The sequence below is a fragment of the Vanellus vanellus genome (assembly GCF_965231255.1).
Source record: "Vanellus vanellus genome assembly, contig: HAP1_SCAFFOLD_52, whole genome shotgun sequence".
NCBI classification, from domain to species: Eukaryota; Metazoa; Chordata; class Aves; order Charadriiformes; family Charadriidae; genus Vanellus; species Vanellus vanellus.
The window spans coordinates 864,792-881,735 of record NW_028126794.1 but is presented as its reverse complement, the minus strand read 5'-3'; the positions used below and the strand labels follow the sequence as shown (position 1 = coordinate 881,735).

At 52.9% G+C, this 16,944-nt stretch overlaps 1 protein-coding gene across 1 annotated transcript in view; it reads right to left on the bottom strand.

The window, feature by feature from the left end:
• Window positions 1-600: 600 nt before the first annotated feature.
• LOC309685747 (sentrin-specific protease 2-like) overlaps window positions 601-16,944 on the bottom strand; it is a gene marked incomplete at both ends in the record, with an annotated part of 118,868 nt that continues 102,524 nt past the window's right edge. The window contains 7 exons of the mRNA XM_082501473.1: window positions 601-663; window positions 1,234-1,329; window positions 1,776-1,860; window positions 2,495-2,574; window positions 2,702-2,905; window positions 3,321-3,452; window positions 4,168-4,245. Of these exons, the coding sequence (XP_082357599.1) occupies window positions 601-663; window positions 1,234-1,329; window positions 1,776-1,860; window positions 2,495-2,574; window positions 2,702-2,905; window positions 3,321-3,452; window positions 4,168-4,245 (738 nt within the window). The remainder of the gene's footprint in view (window positions 664-1,233; window positions 1,330-1,775; window positions 1,861-2,494; window positions 2,575-2,701; window positions 2,906-3,320; window positions 3,453-4,167; window positions 4,246-16,944) is intronic.

The window sequence follows — 16,944 nt, the reverse complement described above, 5'->3', positions numbered from 1 at the left end:
GGTCGTGACAAATCCAGTTTTAGGAATCAAGTAGACGGTAGATATTCCAGAAACAGAGGAAAACTCTCTTTGAGGAGACGGTAGTTCAGCACGTTGTCCTTGGGAAGGTAAGTTGGGCAAACACGACTGTAACCACCACCACAGATGTTTCCCATTTGTCTGTAATGTGGTCGCGTGCGCTGCGAGGCGCGAGCATGCAGCTCAGCCATGGAAGTTGACGATGTTCCTTCTTCACTCTGCCCTTAACGAGGTCACACCCATCTTTCTGGCTCTTGCTTAAGGTGCGTTAGCTAATTTCAAAGAGAGTTACTGTCTCCAAAATAAGGGGGGGGGGGGGTGGTGGTGGTGGGGAAATAAACTGTCTTAACCACTACTTCATAACTTGAAGAGGAAAACTTGTGTACCAAAACCCCAGAGTTACTGTCTCCAAAATAAGGGAGGTGGGGGGAATAAACCATCTTAACTTCTACTTCATAACCTAAAGAGGAAAATTCGTCTAAGAAATGTAACTAAAGGTCTAAGAAAACTAACTAAAGGCCTAAGAAAAGTAACTAAGGTCGAAGAAACGTAATCAAAATAAGAACTCTAAGAGTCCACGTGTCACAGCAGCTGTTGGTGGATTATCTCCCACACCATCTTCTTCCGGAAGTATGGCATGTGAGTCTGAAAAGAGAAGAGAAAGAAAAGAGAAATTAAATAATGACGTCACGGTAGAAAGAGGTGGCAAACACGCATAAACGCCCAGCGGAGTCCTTAATAGGAAGTTCCCTTTAGGAACTGTCAACCGTTTGGGTACAACACCCCACGCGGTTCCTAAGAGGGTGACACGACAACCCGACAAAACCAGATTGACTTGACCGCGCGACAGCTTACAAGCACGCTAATAAAAGACCCGTCTAAAACAAAATCAAGAAAAAGAAGCGGTGTCTTGACTGGTCAAAGGGTAGAAGCCATTTCTCCAAAAGATACCAAGCCCAGATATGCCAAACCCGCTGGCGGCAGTATCTTGCCCAAGAGGAATCTCACCGGCAGCAGCTCCCAAAGGTGGGGATGGAGAACCACAGCTCTGCCCTGCCCAGGCCACTTGGAAGTTCTGATCCCAGCAACTACGCACCGAAACGGGGTACGAAACCTCAGCCCCTGCCCCGGACACAATGAAGAGCTGCTGCCTAACCTCCCTGGCTCCTGTCCCTGGGCGAGAGGGGCTTGGAGGGGTTTATGACCTTCACTCACCTGGCTAAAGTTGAACGGTTTCTCTCTGGCGATGTAATCTGCGTATTTACACATAAAGACGCCGCAGTCGCTTCCATTCAGCTGCTGAGGGATCTCCTAAGGAATGCAAAGAAGATGGAGGATTTCCCTCTGTCTCAAAAGAAAAGCAACTTGGAAGCAGCGCACATTACCCACACCGACACTGCGCTCACCGCACACTCCTGACCCTACTTGCCTAATCCCCGATACCCACTCCCGCCCACGAGGAACAGACCCAGTTCACTGCTCACCATCCCTCCCCTCTGCCTCCCGGACTCGGACACTACGATCCAAATTTTTGGCAGGCCCAGAAGGCGCAGCAGCCCTCCCCCCTGCGAGGTGTCTCAAGGTTCGCACCGCCTCTTTCTTAAGTGACCTTTCTTAAATCCGGTCTTTAGGGACTGCTTTTTACTATCAACTCCTCGAGGAACATCAGCTCAACCCTTTCTTTGTCACGGGCCAGGATCTGGGCCCCAAAGAAGCACTTACAGTTCCCATTTCAAACCCAAGGGGTGCTCACGTACACGTGGCTCCATGCTGTGAAGAGTCCACTCTGAAACATCCAGCTCCAGCTGTCTTTTTTCCCAGCTTTCTTTTTGCAGGTATTGGCTGGTTAAAACAAAAGGAAAAAAAAAAATCCCTTTTCATCTCTGTAATTTAGGCCAACAACAAAATAAAGCGGCTGAAGGATCACAGGAAGACGGACGGCAGGACGGTAAAATGTCAGAGGATCCTCACCGCAGCTGATTTAAGGCTGATTTTGAGGAAAAATCCCAATCTGAAACTTACAAACACGGGGAGAGGCTGTGAGCTAATGGTCAAGAACGAGGCCAACGACTCCATTGCTTCGGAGAGGTCAAAAAGCCCCAAATCACATGTTATCAGAGCACAAAGAGACAAACCAAGCAAGGAACTGTAATGCCGTAATTCCACCGGGTGCCTTCATCCCACATCCTGGGCTCCGACTAACAAAGTCGGCACACGTGTGCCACGGGGCTATGGCGTATTTGGCTGTGCCTCTCACGGGAAGGTGGCAGAATCCAGGCACCCCAGACCCTGGGTGCAGGGGACGCTGTGACACCAGATAAGCAGCCGATGCCAGACAAGTCGCAGCAAGCAACTCCAAGATTCCTGCTTGGTTATCTACAAGCCACGTGAAAACTGGCAGTCGCCTTACAGGGACTAAATCTAAAACCCCTCTCCTCATTCACACCAGAAAAGCAGTGACGGAGCGGTTACTTACAGCAAAGTCTGACAAATCTTGTCCCCTTTCTGCCCAAGCGAGTCCAAGTACGTGATCGTGTTCTTCCTCAGATCTATGACCTGTTATTAAAAGGTGACCGTTAGGCAAAGCACAACCTTGTGCCGCACACCCCCCAACACCTACATGACTTCTCTTGCCAGTTTTTGCTCCCTGTCCAATTCTAAAGAAAAAGCCCGTGGGACTCACGGCTAGTGTCCAGTGTGCTCGCGAGTTCACAGGCACGAAGAGGATGTCCTGCTTAAAGACATCGACACTCTTAGTCCACCTTCTGACCGACTCGTAGCCCCCAGATGTTAGTTTCGGATAAAAGAAAGTACTAAACGCGTGGACTGCTGGATAGCCTTCCTTCTTCCCTCTTTCCATCACCAGACTCATGTAGAAATTAACGACCTGCACCATAAAGAGGAAACGTGAGGTGTCAAAATAAGACGCTGCCTTCCCCAACGAAAAATACAGCACCACCTCTGTTCTGGCCACCCTTAAGCACGCAGCGCAGAGAACTCCAGCCTCAGCTGGAGGCTTTTGTTCCCAGGATTTCACACGGGGCTACATCGGCAGTTTGATCAAAACACCTGCCACCCACGCCAATAACCCGGACGAACTCCTGGAAGCTGCGTCATACAAGAAGTAACGGAACTTCCCGAAACGCTTGACCCTTCAACACCTCAAATAAGAAGTGTACAGAGATTTCTAGGCTCTGCAGCGGAGGTCATCAAAGAACGTTGACGCGACTTCTGTACAGGGCGGAGGGGTATTTTTCAATAAAGGCTGAGTGAGACTAGCCCTGTGCTGCAGCTGGTTTTACCTCATCGTTTAGCCAGCAAAGGTTCCTGAGCGTGTGGATGTCTTCGCGAGTGACCTTTAGTTTGAAGGCACTGCTCATGATCTCATCTGGCTCACCTCTGCCAAATGCGGCACTGACCTCTCTCTCCATGGCCTGAAAGGAACAATTCAATGGGGAAGGACTTGTGAAACAGAGCGTGGAGCACGCTGACCTGGGGGCAGCTTTCCACTGAAACACGGCCTGTAAATTCAGCTCAGGTGACAGAGCAACTGCCTTCGACGGTTTCTTGCCTCAGTGAGCGATAGCGCTTTTGCCTTGCTTGGTTGGTTTCAGCATCCTAACTTTGAACTTCACAGCCCAGGCTTGCTGCCGTTTCTTTTCACCAAGGACGTGGGGATAAAACCCGTCAACTTAGCAAACACGCTCAAGCAGCTGAAAATGGAACACAACTCTGGCAACCCCCTTTCCCAGGTGCTGCTGCGGCCCTCGCAATACCCAGGTTTAAGCCAACCCCAGCGGGCATCCTCCGTACCGAGGCAGCTAAGTCAGGAGCCTGAAAGAACGTGAAGGTGGGGGACTTCAAAGGGAACGGCAAAGGGGGAAACTGAGGCAGCCGTCCCGCTAACAGAAGGCCCACAAACCCTTAGGGCAGCACAACTGAAGGAGCGCGGGGAGCACACAAAATCCTTCAAAGCAGCTTTAGTGCTGACCCTCGCACTGTGAAGCCACAACCACAGCCACTCGCTAACAGGTTCAATGCAAGTTCTTCAGATTTCAAAGTGCCTTAAGAACCACCGAGAAGAAGAGGACTTCCTTGCAGCTCTGCCACAACCTTCTCTTTTGTCTCACAGACTGTCGCCTACGGTACCTCTGTGAGCGGAGGAAAGCGTTCCGCTGTTTTTCCCAATCTTGGCACTTTCTTTTCCTCCACATCGAGGCTGGCTGACTTTTTGGACGGAACAGGTGTAGGGTGTCCTCGGAATAAGGCATCTTCTAAGATTTCTGTGCCACGCTGCCTCTGTTAGACAAACGGACGTTAAGCTAGCAATCAAGCACAGATTTGTTTCCTTGGGGACAGGACAGAAAATCTTGCTTATATAGAAAACTGGAAGGGTTTTTGTACACCCATGCAACCAGCAAACTCCAAAGTTACTTCTTCTTGACGACTGCATTCCAACTGTGCACCCATGGAGTGCTGCACTCGGAGGCAAGAGAGGCAGAAAGCTCCTTTGCCTTGGGCTAGCGTTAAGAACCCCAGCAAAGCCTCCACGTGTAGGTATCAAGTTGAGATTGAGACTACTATTTCTGATTACCATGACTAAAATTTTATTTTTGACCTCAACCCTGACCAGAGGTGAAAGTCAAAGAGACGTACTTCCTATCCCAGCAAACAAGATAAGACTAAAGACACCCCAGTCCAGCTTTGCAGGTCAACCAAGTCTGTGCGCTAAAGATTTTGAGGCTATACCCAACACGTGAAAGGGGAAGAATCAAAACCGTATAGTGTAGTGTGCTCCTAATAGTCCAGAAACAAAATTAACGGCAGCGGAAAACACTTGGCGATAGCGCTACTCATCAAATAACGCTCCCGCTTTCCCGGGGAAAAACAACCTGGGCAAATACAGATATTGTTGAGGAAGTCATGTGAAGAGTGCTGAAGTTTCTCATCACAAAGAGCTCTATTTTCCTTGGGAATAACACAAGCTTACCCCTGCGATGGTTTCTTTCACTGCTCCTTCCTCTTCCGCAGAGTTTTCTTCTGGTGTGCAGTACCTGCCAGGAGAGGGAGAGAGAGAAGCGAGCTCTATATCCGTCCTGTCCCATGGAATTCTCAAGAATTCACCCTCTGGACAAGAAAGGCTTTTGCAAGGCTAAATACAGCACTAGTTTTTAAAGCGGGGAGAAGAATAGGGACAGAATTAGCTACAAAACAGGACTGCTGCAACTGAACCTCCCTCTGCTCCCATCTACGCTTTCTCCTCTCTCATGTAAGGGCAGGTCACTGCAGAAAGATGCGTGCATCTTACCGCCGTACAAAATCTCTCCCTGTAGCTGCACCTACTGCCCCCAAAAACCTGTTTCCATAAAGACCGCAAAGCCGTCGCAACTCACAGTCCTGCCAGCTCAGACAGCCAATACCAATGAGGCCGCTAGCCTCTCAAACCGAACTGCACGTTGCCTTTTTCCCCCTCCTCGGCAAACCCCAGGCATCCTTTGGGACTTACAAAGTCCCCAAAACTGCCTCAAGTCCCACCAGGCTTTACAAGCTCTCTAATCCTTCTGCTTAGGATGCGGGTTTCCAAGTGAAAGAAGTGAAATGTCAGCTCATTGATGGCTCGGCAGAACGACTCACAAACAAAAACGGATTCTGCACATCGAAGGACAACTTGGGACGGCCACCACTCGCACCCTTACTGGCTTTCTTCCCACAGCAAACACCACACCAGCACAACCCTCTTTGTCACGCAGCACGGCTCTCGCTTGTGTTGGAGATGCAACTGGCTTGCAAGCAATTCCGGAGCCGCAAGCTAGCTACTTCTCTTTCACAGCACTGAGACGATCAAAGACCGTTGGTCATCTTCGAGACTCTACCAGCGGCTGAAAGAGATACACGCGCAGAGCCAAAAGGAACAAGAAGCATCATTAGAAGAGACTCTACCTGATCGTATCACCTCTCTGCGACCGCTGCGGGCAGCAAACATCTATACATTCGACACCTGCACAGAAAAGCAGTAGTAAGAAAACAAGAAGTCGACTTTCAATCACCATCAGATGTACACAGCTCTCCATTTCTGAGTGATAAATAAAAAAAAAGGAAAAACTTTGAAGGATGACGGTATGGTCAGGAAGTTCGAATTCTGGCAAGCACTTTGAACTCGGAACGTCATCTGCGAGTGTGTAAGAAATGCCCTATTCGGATTTGACGTCTACCTACAAAGTGGAACGGATTGGAATCATGGGGATACTCACCGGTCCTGAGTGTTGCACGTGGATAGACGTCTCCTCCGTATTTTGGTTCTTCCCGGTGACTCACAGTCGCCACTGGTTCCTTGGAGGAGGCTTGAACACTTTGGGGCAGGAAACAAACAACAGAGGAGAATCACAATTTTTATACGGGGGGCATTTGTTATCAGTGCGTACCAATTCACGCTGGCTTTTGGGGTTTTTCTTTAAGAAGAACAAAATATTCTTTGCACATCCGACAAATATCTGCATTAACCTGAGGAGGCCACTTTACTCTGTGGGACAAGACAGCATTCATTTCAACCAGCCCTGACCAATTCTGCTCAATCTATTTGTTAAAGGTTATGCTGACGCTGAGAATGGCAATGTCCACAACATCCATACTGCTGGGACATTTTACTTCAGACCTGCCCTGCTCTGACCTCAGGGACTATATGCTCAGTAGCGGTTGGAGTGCATTAGACACCTTCCCCAGGAACTTCTCTGGTTTAGCTTCCTCTGAAAGGAATCTCTTTCTCAGGCTCCAGATCTGCTCCAAAATATGAGCCAAACCACAATAAGCAACGACTGGCAGATGAGACGCCGACAGCAGAGTCTTGACCTGCTCTCAAATGCAGTGCGCTTAAACTCAGCGCACCCAAAATTACATGAGAAACTCTCTTCTGTATCATTTTCATGGTATGGATTTTCATCTGCAGTGGCGGATTCTGGTGCAGCGCACTCCTTAACTGGTGGCCTCAGTGGTAAGAAGCTGTCTGGAGCAGCTTTGATGCTCTGTTTGCCCTTCCGGCTTGTGCTCAAAACATCAACGGCAAAAGAAACGGTATCAAGAGAACATTCCAATGTGCACCTCCACCACCACCTGCTTTGTCAAGCACGTACACCGATGACGATGGAGACAGACACGAGATGTTTATGACTTTCAGATGAAGACCTGCTGTCTTCAACTGGCTAATGGGGAAGTAGAGAGAAGTAAAAGTGAAAATCACAACAACTGCCTTCAAGATACGCTGTTGATTGTGTCCTCAGCCTCCTCTCAAGTTCAACGCTTCCTCTTACCGCAGACCTTTAATCTCTAGCTAATCTCCTGTGTCAATTAAGTAGCTGGATTTAAAGAAAAAGTTGAATATTGGTTCTTCGGGGGGGAAGCAGCTGACGACCTCCCTTACCATAGGCAGTAAACCTTTCGGGGAAGACGTCAAAGAAAACGGAAGGATTTTTACCTCAGACGGGGAATTGTCTTGTCAGGACGAGAGAGTGGTTCCTTAGTCAAGCGAGCATGGGTCCCACACGGCATTTGACCTACGAGAGAAGAGCGTAAGGCATCGGTAAGTATAAAAGGAAACTGAAGAGGTTTATGAGTTTACAGTAACGAGCTTCACCAAAGATAAATTGTCATTTTCTCTCTCACATCATCATATGATTTGTGTTATGTCACTTTAGGACATTTTCAGGTTTTCACACCGGCAACTGCAGCAAGTTGCGCGCACAAGGTATTGCCAGCCGAAACCTGAAATACAAAAGGCTCCTCAGGATCTACTACCTAAAAGGACCATTGAAAACAATTTGCTTCTGGCAAGCTAACAGTGGACCTATCAGAACGGAAGGACTGCATCCAAGGCAGCTCTGGTACCGAGACGACCAGATCGACGCCCGGCTCCACTCCAGAAGCAATGCAAGGATGCGGGTAAGAAACAGAGGTCACGCTCAAGTATTCCCAGATGCTGCCTCGTCCCGTGCCTGCCATAATCCCTACAGAACCCTAGGGGTAGACTTGGACAGTACACAAGGTAGGGTGAAAATGAAACAAGTCGTATAACTTGATGTCAGCCTTACCAATTTGCAGCACGGCTACCTCGAGTGACGAAAATCGTGGTCTTTTAGTGGAAGGCTCTAAAGAAGTGGACCCAGGCTTAAAAGAAAACAACAAAAAAGCACCAGCGTGAGTGTAACCTGAATGTGAATCCCAGCAAACACACTTCCTGAGGCTTAGTCAGCTCTACTATGACTTGGGGACCATGACTTGCTGGTTCAGATTGCAGAAGGCGGCAAATCTTGGCAGGACCTTTGACAGGTACGCTTTAAATTTTGAATACAGGCTCTCATATGTGCAGCAATTAAAAGAATACAGTCTTGTCACTGAGTTATCACTCAGTCGGCTTCTAAACATTCCAAAGGGTGATAGTTCGGCCCTTGAGAAATATATTTTGTACAAATAAGAGTTAACGACTCTCTCAGGAACGAAGAACTAGAGCCCGACAGTCTCTTAGCCCTCTAATCCCATGGGGCAATAAGAAAAACTGCACTACACCTTTGAACCAAACTAGGCAGTCAAGGTGGCTCATTTTTACAGAGCCAAAGTCCTACAGGAACGCTCTCCTGGACTGGTGGATAATGAGCAGAAAGTGGTTTATCCAGAGCAAGTATGCAGTTTTTCTTGTCAGGTAGTGTATATTGATTCCTTAGCCACAAGCTTGAGAAAGAGAATAACAGTTTGCAAACACACTAAAACTATAAACTTGAACCATTCTCAAGTATCTGGAAGACAACAAACAGTTTGCTCCTCCCGCAGCTGCCAGTGCCGGAGCAGAGGACGCAGGCTTGAGTAAGGCAAACCCAGCCCACATTAGAGCTGCCTGCTAGAAATGCAAAAGAACCACCTACTGCTGTACAGGCTCAGAGCAGGCTCAACCTCAAGATGCAGTAGGGAGAGCCGCTTGCTCTCGCACCTTGCACAGACCCTAACATTTCAAAGCCCTCGCTAACCTCTTCCGCAGACTCTGTGCCGGCAGCATCTTCGCTGACGGAAGCCGCCGGGCGTTTGGTTGCCTTGGTCGGCAACTGCAGCACTGCAGAAACTTCAACTTTCTCTTTCTGCTCAGAGATGGAATAATCTAAAAAACAAAGACAGGCCGTATAAGAACAGGCTAGAAAACCAACAGAGGTACATTGCGAATACAGACAGGAGGGAGCACACAGCTTGGATTTAAGATACTCTTTCTGCTGACAGGCGCGGGCTCAGCGCCAGAGACCTGGGCTATCTCCTGCTGGCAGTAAAAGTATTGGGCCCTGCCACAGTCACCGCAGAGAACGTCCGTCATCTATAGGGCTAAGCCCTACCGGACACCCTCAAGCCATTGGCTATAGGCATAGAGAGCCACAAGGCAAGAAGCCAACAGCTTGAAAAGCCACCGTTTCAGGAACAATGCCAGAGCACAAAAGCCAGACTTTTCCAAGGGACACGAAACCTCAGAAAAATCGGGCATATTCAGTACTTGTGTAATGTGCGATACCTGATTTTTGCTTTTTCGGCGGAGTCTCGTCATCATCATCATCCACAACTATGCAAACGCTGAGGAAAGAACACACACAACAGTGTTTTGCAGCCCTAGGGAAGCTCCCAGCAGGCTGACTTCCCTTCACAGGGCCCAAACTTCCCAAGTTACTTTTCCTATCCCGAAGGTCTCCCCCTCCAAGCGCCCCTGGCATCATCTCAGGCACATACACCTAACTGCAGCCCTCCTCAACACCCCCCAACCTCTCCCAGCCAACGACCGCTCGCAGAGAGCTAATGATCCCGCTGCAGCACATTAGGCCTCTTTGGCTCATTCCGTTAATGCTTCCCAACATTTTACCTTTCTTCCTATCGCCAACAAATTAAGTTCGTTTCGGAAATCCCTACACTGAGTTGCAAAGAAAAGTCTAAGGAGGACAGGACATAAAAGGTGGGAAAGCAACTCGGGCATACACCCACTTCAATCACTTTGTCCTTTGGGAATGGAGCACACAGGTTGGTCCGAGGTGGGTTTTTTCCTCTCTTTGCCCCCCCAAATGTCAGGACAGCCGGATCCTTTGAAGAACTCTTTGGTCTTTCTTACACAAAGGAATTTCTCTTGAACTGTTATGCCCCCGACCCCTGCTGATAGCATTGCTTCTGGCCGGGGAGATGGGGGGGGAGTGGGCGCCGGGGCGATGCCCGGGGGCGGCCCTGAGGCGGCGGGGCGGCTCGCTGCCCTGGGGGGCGGCCTCTTGCACGGCGGCGGGGCCGGGGGCGGCGAGGAGGGCGCCGAGGGCCCCCCGCAGCCATTACTGGAGGGGAGGCTGAGGGGGGAGAGAGGGGCGGGGCGGAGCGGGGCGGTGGGTGCGCGCGCGCAGGCGCGCCGCCGTCTGTGCTCTGCCTGAGGGAGCCGTTAGCGGCCGCCCGGCCCGCTTCTGCCCCTGCCCTGCGGTGGGGCCGGGCCGGCGCCGTCCCGCCCGGCCCGCCTGGCCCTGCTCTGTCTGGGGGAGGCGCTTGCCCTTCTCCGGAAGCCCCGAGCCGGGCCCCGGCTGGCAGCTGGGCGCCGGGAGGCCGGGGAGTGCCCGGAGGAGGGGAAGAGGCCTTCGGGGAGAGGCCCCCACGGAGGCCGGAGGGGCCCCCCAGAAGCCCTCCAGAGACGGAGGGGCCCCCCAGAAGCCTCCCAGAGAGCGGAGGGGCCCCTCGGAGAGCGGAGAAGCCTTTCGGCGTCCCGCAGGCCTGAGGCGAGCGACAGCGGCCGGCGGCGCGGGCTCTCGCGCGCCCCCTCCTGCCTCCTCTGCCCTCGGTGGGTGAGGGAATGCCAATCCCGGGCTTACCGAGCCCTTTCCTCCGCGCTCGCACGGCGCTTTGCGCCCCTCTGGCGGGGAGCTGCGCTCGCTGCACCCGGCTGCGACATGGCTGCGGTGCGACTGGAAGGACGCGGACTGCGTTCGGCGTTCCACCATGGTGAGCGGCTGTGACGGAGCGGCGCCCGACCGCCGGCCGCGGGCAGCCCCGCTCGAGCCGCTGCTGCGGGGGCCGGCGAGCGTGTGGTGAGTGCTGAGCTGTGTGCTGGGGGGTTGGGCTGGCTCTTGGGGCGCTGCCTTGCTCCTAAGGGGGCTTTGAAATGCGGTGCTCGCCCCTCGTTAACGAGCTGTTTCCTGTGGGGTGGAAATGTGCGGCTGTTGCTGCAGCCCCGTCCTGGAGAGGCTTTTTTTCCAGGGCTGGGAGCGAGAGCGGCGTCCAGGCTGGGCAGGGGAGCCGGGTCTGCTCGTCCTCCAGCTGAGCAGTGGTGGTTTGCAGGTAGCATCCGGTTGCACTTGCTGGAATGCAGAGCAGGAGAGAGTTGTGTCGTGGTTTTCCCCTGCAGATGCGGGACACGGGCGGCAAGGTGGCAGCGTGGGGGGAGTGGGGGTAACTGGGAGCCCCCGTCTGCCTCCCAGCCCCATGGCGCTGGATGCAGCTCAGATGCACCCACGCTCTGTGAGGGGGGGTTTGAGGGCCTGAAGGGTTGTCCCCGTGTCCCTGCCGGGCTTATGGTGGTATCTTGCTGCTGTGCGTGGGTCTGGGGGTGGCCGGGAAGGGTCTGGCATGCTGGGGCCATCACTGACCCTCATTTTCTCTCCCACCATAGAGCTCCTCGGCGTAGCTCTCAGCCAGCTCTCGGCGGAGCTCCCCCAGCCAGCGCCTTCCCACATCAGCACCCTTTAGGTGCCTGTCCCCCCTCTCCAGGAGATCTTTGCTGGGGCACCTTGGGAGAGTGGGCAACCACTACCATGGGATGGTGGGATGGGGACAGCCACCTCCTTTGTCCCCTGTCCAGCTGGTGCCCTGACCCTCTCACTCTTCCATGCCCCCGCAGCTTCCGGAGCAAGAGGTTGTGAACGTGTTCATCGGGACGCAGGCGGTGGGGGCCATCATCGGGAAGAAGGGGCAGCACATCAAGCAGCTGGTGCGGTTTGCGGGTGCCTCCATCAAGGTGAGGAAGGCGCTGCGGGGCTGGTCCTGCGCTTCGTGCCTCAGTTTCCCCTCTGCACTGCCGAGGTCAGGGAATGGGAGTGTGCGGGGAGCAGTTTTGCTCCCCAACTTATCACAGAACGGTTGAGGTTGGAAGGGACCTTGAAGATCATGGAGTCCCACCCCCCTGCCCTGTTCAGGGACACCTCCCCCCAGCCCAGGTTGCTCCAAGCCCCATCCAACCTGGCCTTGAACACCTCCAGGGCTAGGGCAGCCACAGCTTCTCTGGGCAAGCTGGGCCAGTGATTCACCACCGTCACAGTGAAAAATGTCTTCCTGTTATCTCCTCTAAATCTCCCCTCTTCCACTTTGAAGGCACTCCGCCTCGTCCTGTCACCCCATGCCCTTGTAAAAAGTCTCTCCCCAGCTCTCCTGTACCCGTTGGCATGGGCCCACCTCTCCCGCCTGTGTTTAGTAGAAGGCCAGGCCTGCAGCACCCTGGTTATGAGCCCGGCTCGGGTGGGAGGGGATGCTCCTGCATGGGGGGATTGCCCTGCGTTGTGGGGGGACATGCCACCGAGGGAAGGTCTTGCTGAAGCGGTGGCTGCACTCACGCTCCTTCTCCCCCATACTTCCCCAGATTGCACCGGCAGAAGGTCCCAAGGGCAGCGAGCGCATGGTCATCATCACAGGGCCGCCCGAGGCTCAGTTCAAGGTGCGCTGGGTGGGGGCTGTGGGTGTGGGGGACAGTAAGGGCCAAGTTGAGAGCATCCCTGTGGTCAGCACTGTGCTGCCAGCCTGGCTTGGCCTCCCTCAGCGCCAGGGGAGCTCTTTGCTGGGTACCATGATTTTGATGCTGCTGGACGTGAGGACATTGTGAATGGACTCCTCGGTGCGGGCAAAGCCACCCGCATCCCACCTGGGTTCATCTTCCATAACCTTGTCTCCTGTCCACTCGAGCGGGATGGCGGCCCCCCCCCAAAAAATTGAGCCTCTCTCAAGGAGCGATGGAGGAAGCACAAGTTAAAAAAACCCAGAAACCTGAAATTAATTAGGGCTTGTCCGGGGTGAAAAGTTGGGAGCGGCGAGATGCTCGGTGGGGGCTCAGGGGTGGGTGGTGGTGGGAGAAACAGTGCCCTGACCCCCAACTCTTGCTTTTCCCTTCTCCTCCCCAAGACTGCACAGTGCAAGATGAGGGAAATGGTCCAGCAGGTGAAGCAGCAGGAGCAGAAACACGCTCCGGGAGCCCCGGCCTCGCAGCACAGCAAGTGATGCTCCTGTCGTGCCGCCCAGCACCGCCTGATGAATGTAACCCCACTGCCGGACAACCCCCTCCAACCTCCTCCACCACCCCCAGCAGGTCAGGGGAGCAAACCAAAGACCCGCCCAGACACACAGCCCCCCATTCCCGCGGCGCTGCGAGGATGCGCAGCTGAGGGGTACGGGGAGGGCTCTCTCCATCCCACAGCCTCCCCCTTCCTCCTCCGTCGCCTCCCGACGCTGTCCCTTTAGTTGGACTAACAGGGGCAGGTTTTGGTACCTCAGCACCTCACGCTTGTGTTTCCCTTTTAGAGATTTTGTGTGCCTTGTAAGACTGAGAGTTGGAGCATTTTTTCATTAATTTTTTTAATAAAAAAGACTGAGTTGGAAAAAACCATGTGGAGCGAGTGCGAGGCGGGAGAAGGAAAGCAATCCCAGGGGTGCTGACGTGCGGAAAGAAACTCCCCAACTCGGGGCGAGTTACAAAGCAGCATGTTTATTGCAGCGCTGGGTGCAAGGGGGATGGCTCCCAACTCGCCCAGGGGCTGGTAAAGCAAGCGTTCCTTTCTGATGCAAAGGCGTACGTATTCATTAGTGTAGGCTGGGAATAGGCACCACTCTGGTCATGATCTGTGGGTTGTTGTGGAGGAAGGCTCCCAGTCTTCCTGCCGGTGTACTTTTCCCCTTTGGCTCAAGAGTGCTGCTGGGGCTGAGCTCTGAGCCGCCAGACCGGTTCTCAGCAGATGGTTACTTCGCGCAGACAATAAGGCCCTGAATAGCCCTTCCTGTTCTCTGGGTGGCTCTGGGTGGCTCTGCTCCTCTGCTGCTTCTAAGGTCGGGCTGCCCCAGTGTCATCATTGAGGAGCCTTTTGTCTATCCAGTTCTCACTTGTGGGTGTTCCTGCCCATGTCAGTGCCAGAGCTCTTCCGTAGGCTCCTTCTGCTAGCGGAGAGCCAGGGGCCGTTCCTTCAGGAGAAAGCTTGAGAAATGTTTAAAAAGAGAAAAGGGGGAAAAAAAAAAAAGGGAAAGGAGGAAAAAAAAAGTGGGAAAAGAAAAAAGAGAAAAAGAAAAAAAGGGGGAAAAAGCAAAAAAGGTCAAAAGAAAAAAGGGGTAAAAGAGAAAAAAGGGGGAAGCGAAAACATATTAAAAAAGAAAGGTAGAAAGGAAAAAAAAACAACCAAACCAAGCAAGGAAAGTGGGAACAGCTGCGGGGCAAGAGGAGGGACAGGAGCTGGGGGGGGGAGGTGGCAGTGCCAGCGCCGACCCCGGGGGCTGCGACACCACGTTTTTGTCCTCTACTGCAAAGTGTTGTGTGAAAAACAACCAAGCAAAACCCACCCAACGACAACATCAAAAACCAAAGAGAAATCTCTGCAGCTCACAGGAGCCTGAGCTTGCTCTCGGTTGCTTTCTTTCCAGTGTCTCGGGGGTGTCACGGCCGAGCTGAGATTGGGGTGTGGTGGTGGTGGGAGTTTGTCCCATGGCTGTGATGGGGGGAGAAGGGGTGGGCGGGGAGTGGGGGATGTGGTGTGGAGTTTTCTTTGGGTGATGGTGTTTTTTTGCCAGGCGTCGCTTTACCCAGTGGCTCAGGGAGGTGTTGGCATCAGGAAGCCTGCGCTAAAGCGGGGTGGGGGCCTCGCCGCAGTTGGTTAGCAGAGCCAAAGTGGTTATTAATGGTTCTTAAGGGCGCCCTAATTATGCCCGTGTAACTGGGAAGCTCAGATGCCCCCTAAGCACCCCCCCGGTGCTTCTCTAGCTAGGCGAGCGCTGGGCGTCCCCCCCTGCAGGAGAGGAGCGCACCTCCAGGGCGGGTGGAAGGGCATCACCCAAGAGGGAGAGGACCAAGATGGGGCTTGGGTGTCCTTGGGGTGGCCGTGTGGCGGGGTAGGGCTGCTGGGGGCTGCCACGATGAGGGACACCCCCACGCCTTTCTCCATGGCTCCCAGAGCTGTGCTCCCTCCCTCCCTCCCACCCATCCAGTGCCACCGGAGAGGTGGTGTCCCCCCTCCCGGGGCGGGCAGGGGCTGCTGCCACCCCACCTAACACCTCAACGCACCAAACCAGCTTTCAGCAGTCACAGCCACCCGGGCGCTGCCAAGGGGGCAGCAGGGGCTCCCCAAAGGGGGCTTACAGAACACAGAGAGCGTCCGTACACCACTGACCCCTCTCCAGGGGCGGATTTTCGGGATGCTGCTTGCTCATCTCACCACTGAACGACACCTCGATTGCCCCTGCAGCACTGTGTGACCATCGCTTCGCCGCTTCTGTGCTCCGATGCTCCTCCTGGCTCCAATCCTCTTCCTGGGGGATTGTGAGGGAGCGAAAATCCACATCGCTACATCCAACTTTTTTTCAGTTAAATAAAAAAAAAAGAATAAATCACCCTCTCTCATTACCAGGTAGAGGTTCGTTCCATTAAGGCTCTTTTTATGAAAATAAATATTTAAATTCTATAAAGAAATAAATACTTCTCTTTTCACATTAGATAACTCCCTGGAGACAGCAAAAAACAACCCAACACCACTGTGCACCAGTGTCCACCAGGGCTTTATACTTTTGTGGCTCTCATGTGCCAGGCCATCGAATCCACACAGTCCAATACAGTCGGTTGTCCCTCTCCTCCTCCTGGCTGGAGGCAGGGCACCTCTACTGTTGACCGTAGTACCTACGATTATCAGATTGGTTCCTACCTGGTCCGTAGGATCGCCTACCGTAGGTTGGAGCAACCTTCTTCCTGTAAGAATCCTTTCTTCTGTCGGCTTCATTTTGCAACTCAAGCACCCGTGCCTGTAGGGCTGAGGTAGGTTCTCCATCCCTCTTCTTCATGTCTTCTGCATATTCACAGAGGCAAACCCACAGGATATCTCGCATCAGGTTTGATTTGTCTTGAGTCGGAGGGTGCTTTTTCTCTTGAGTAGGAGGGCGTTTCCTCTTAGCAGCTGCAACATGAGTCTGTACAGGGAAAGCATGGAGTTTTTCCTCCACCTTGGTTAGTTTATCAAACAGTTTATCGGTTTGCTCAACTAATCTCTGGGTCATTTGCTCTATTTTCTCAGTCAGTTTCTCAGTCATTTTCTCGGTGGTCACAGTCAGCTTTTCTATGGCTGCCACAGAGAAGGGACCAGAGAGACTGTCTTCATACTGTCGTACCTTCTTAACCCCTTCATTTACAGTTGGTGTGTCAGTATCGGATCCTCCCCAGACCATTGTTGACAATGTGTGGGAATATGTTGATGGTGCACTTTGTACAAACTTTTTGAGCAGAGATCGTTTGCATGGCATTTCATCAGGGTCTACTGTCGCTTGCCCATCACTATAAATCACCTCTCGCACAGGCAGTTCTCTCAGGTACTTCATACCTTTTCCCATGTTGGTCCATTTACTTGGACGGCATTCGATATCGTCCTTGAAGGGATACCTGCGCTTTATGGCTGACACCAGTCGCCTCCAGAGACTGAGAGTGCTTGTCTTTCTCCCAATTTCTCTATCAATCCCCCCATCCTTGGCCAGGTTTCCCAATTGCCTAGCTTCTCTGCCATCTCAGTCTAGGGTATCTGCCCCGCTATCCCAGCATCGGAGCAACCAGGAGACAAGTGTTTCGCCTTCATGACGACTAAAGTCCTTCCTGATACTTCTCAGATCTTTCACGGAGAAGGATTGAACAACTCCCTCTACATCTGAGTCCTCCTG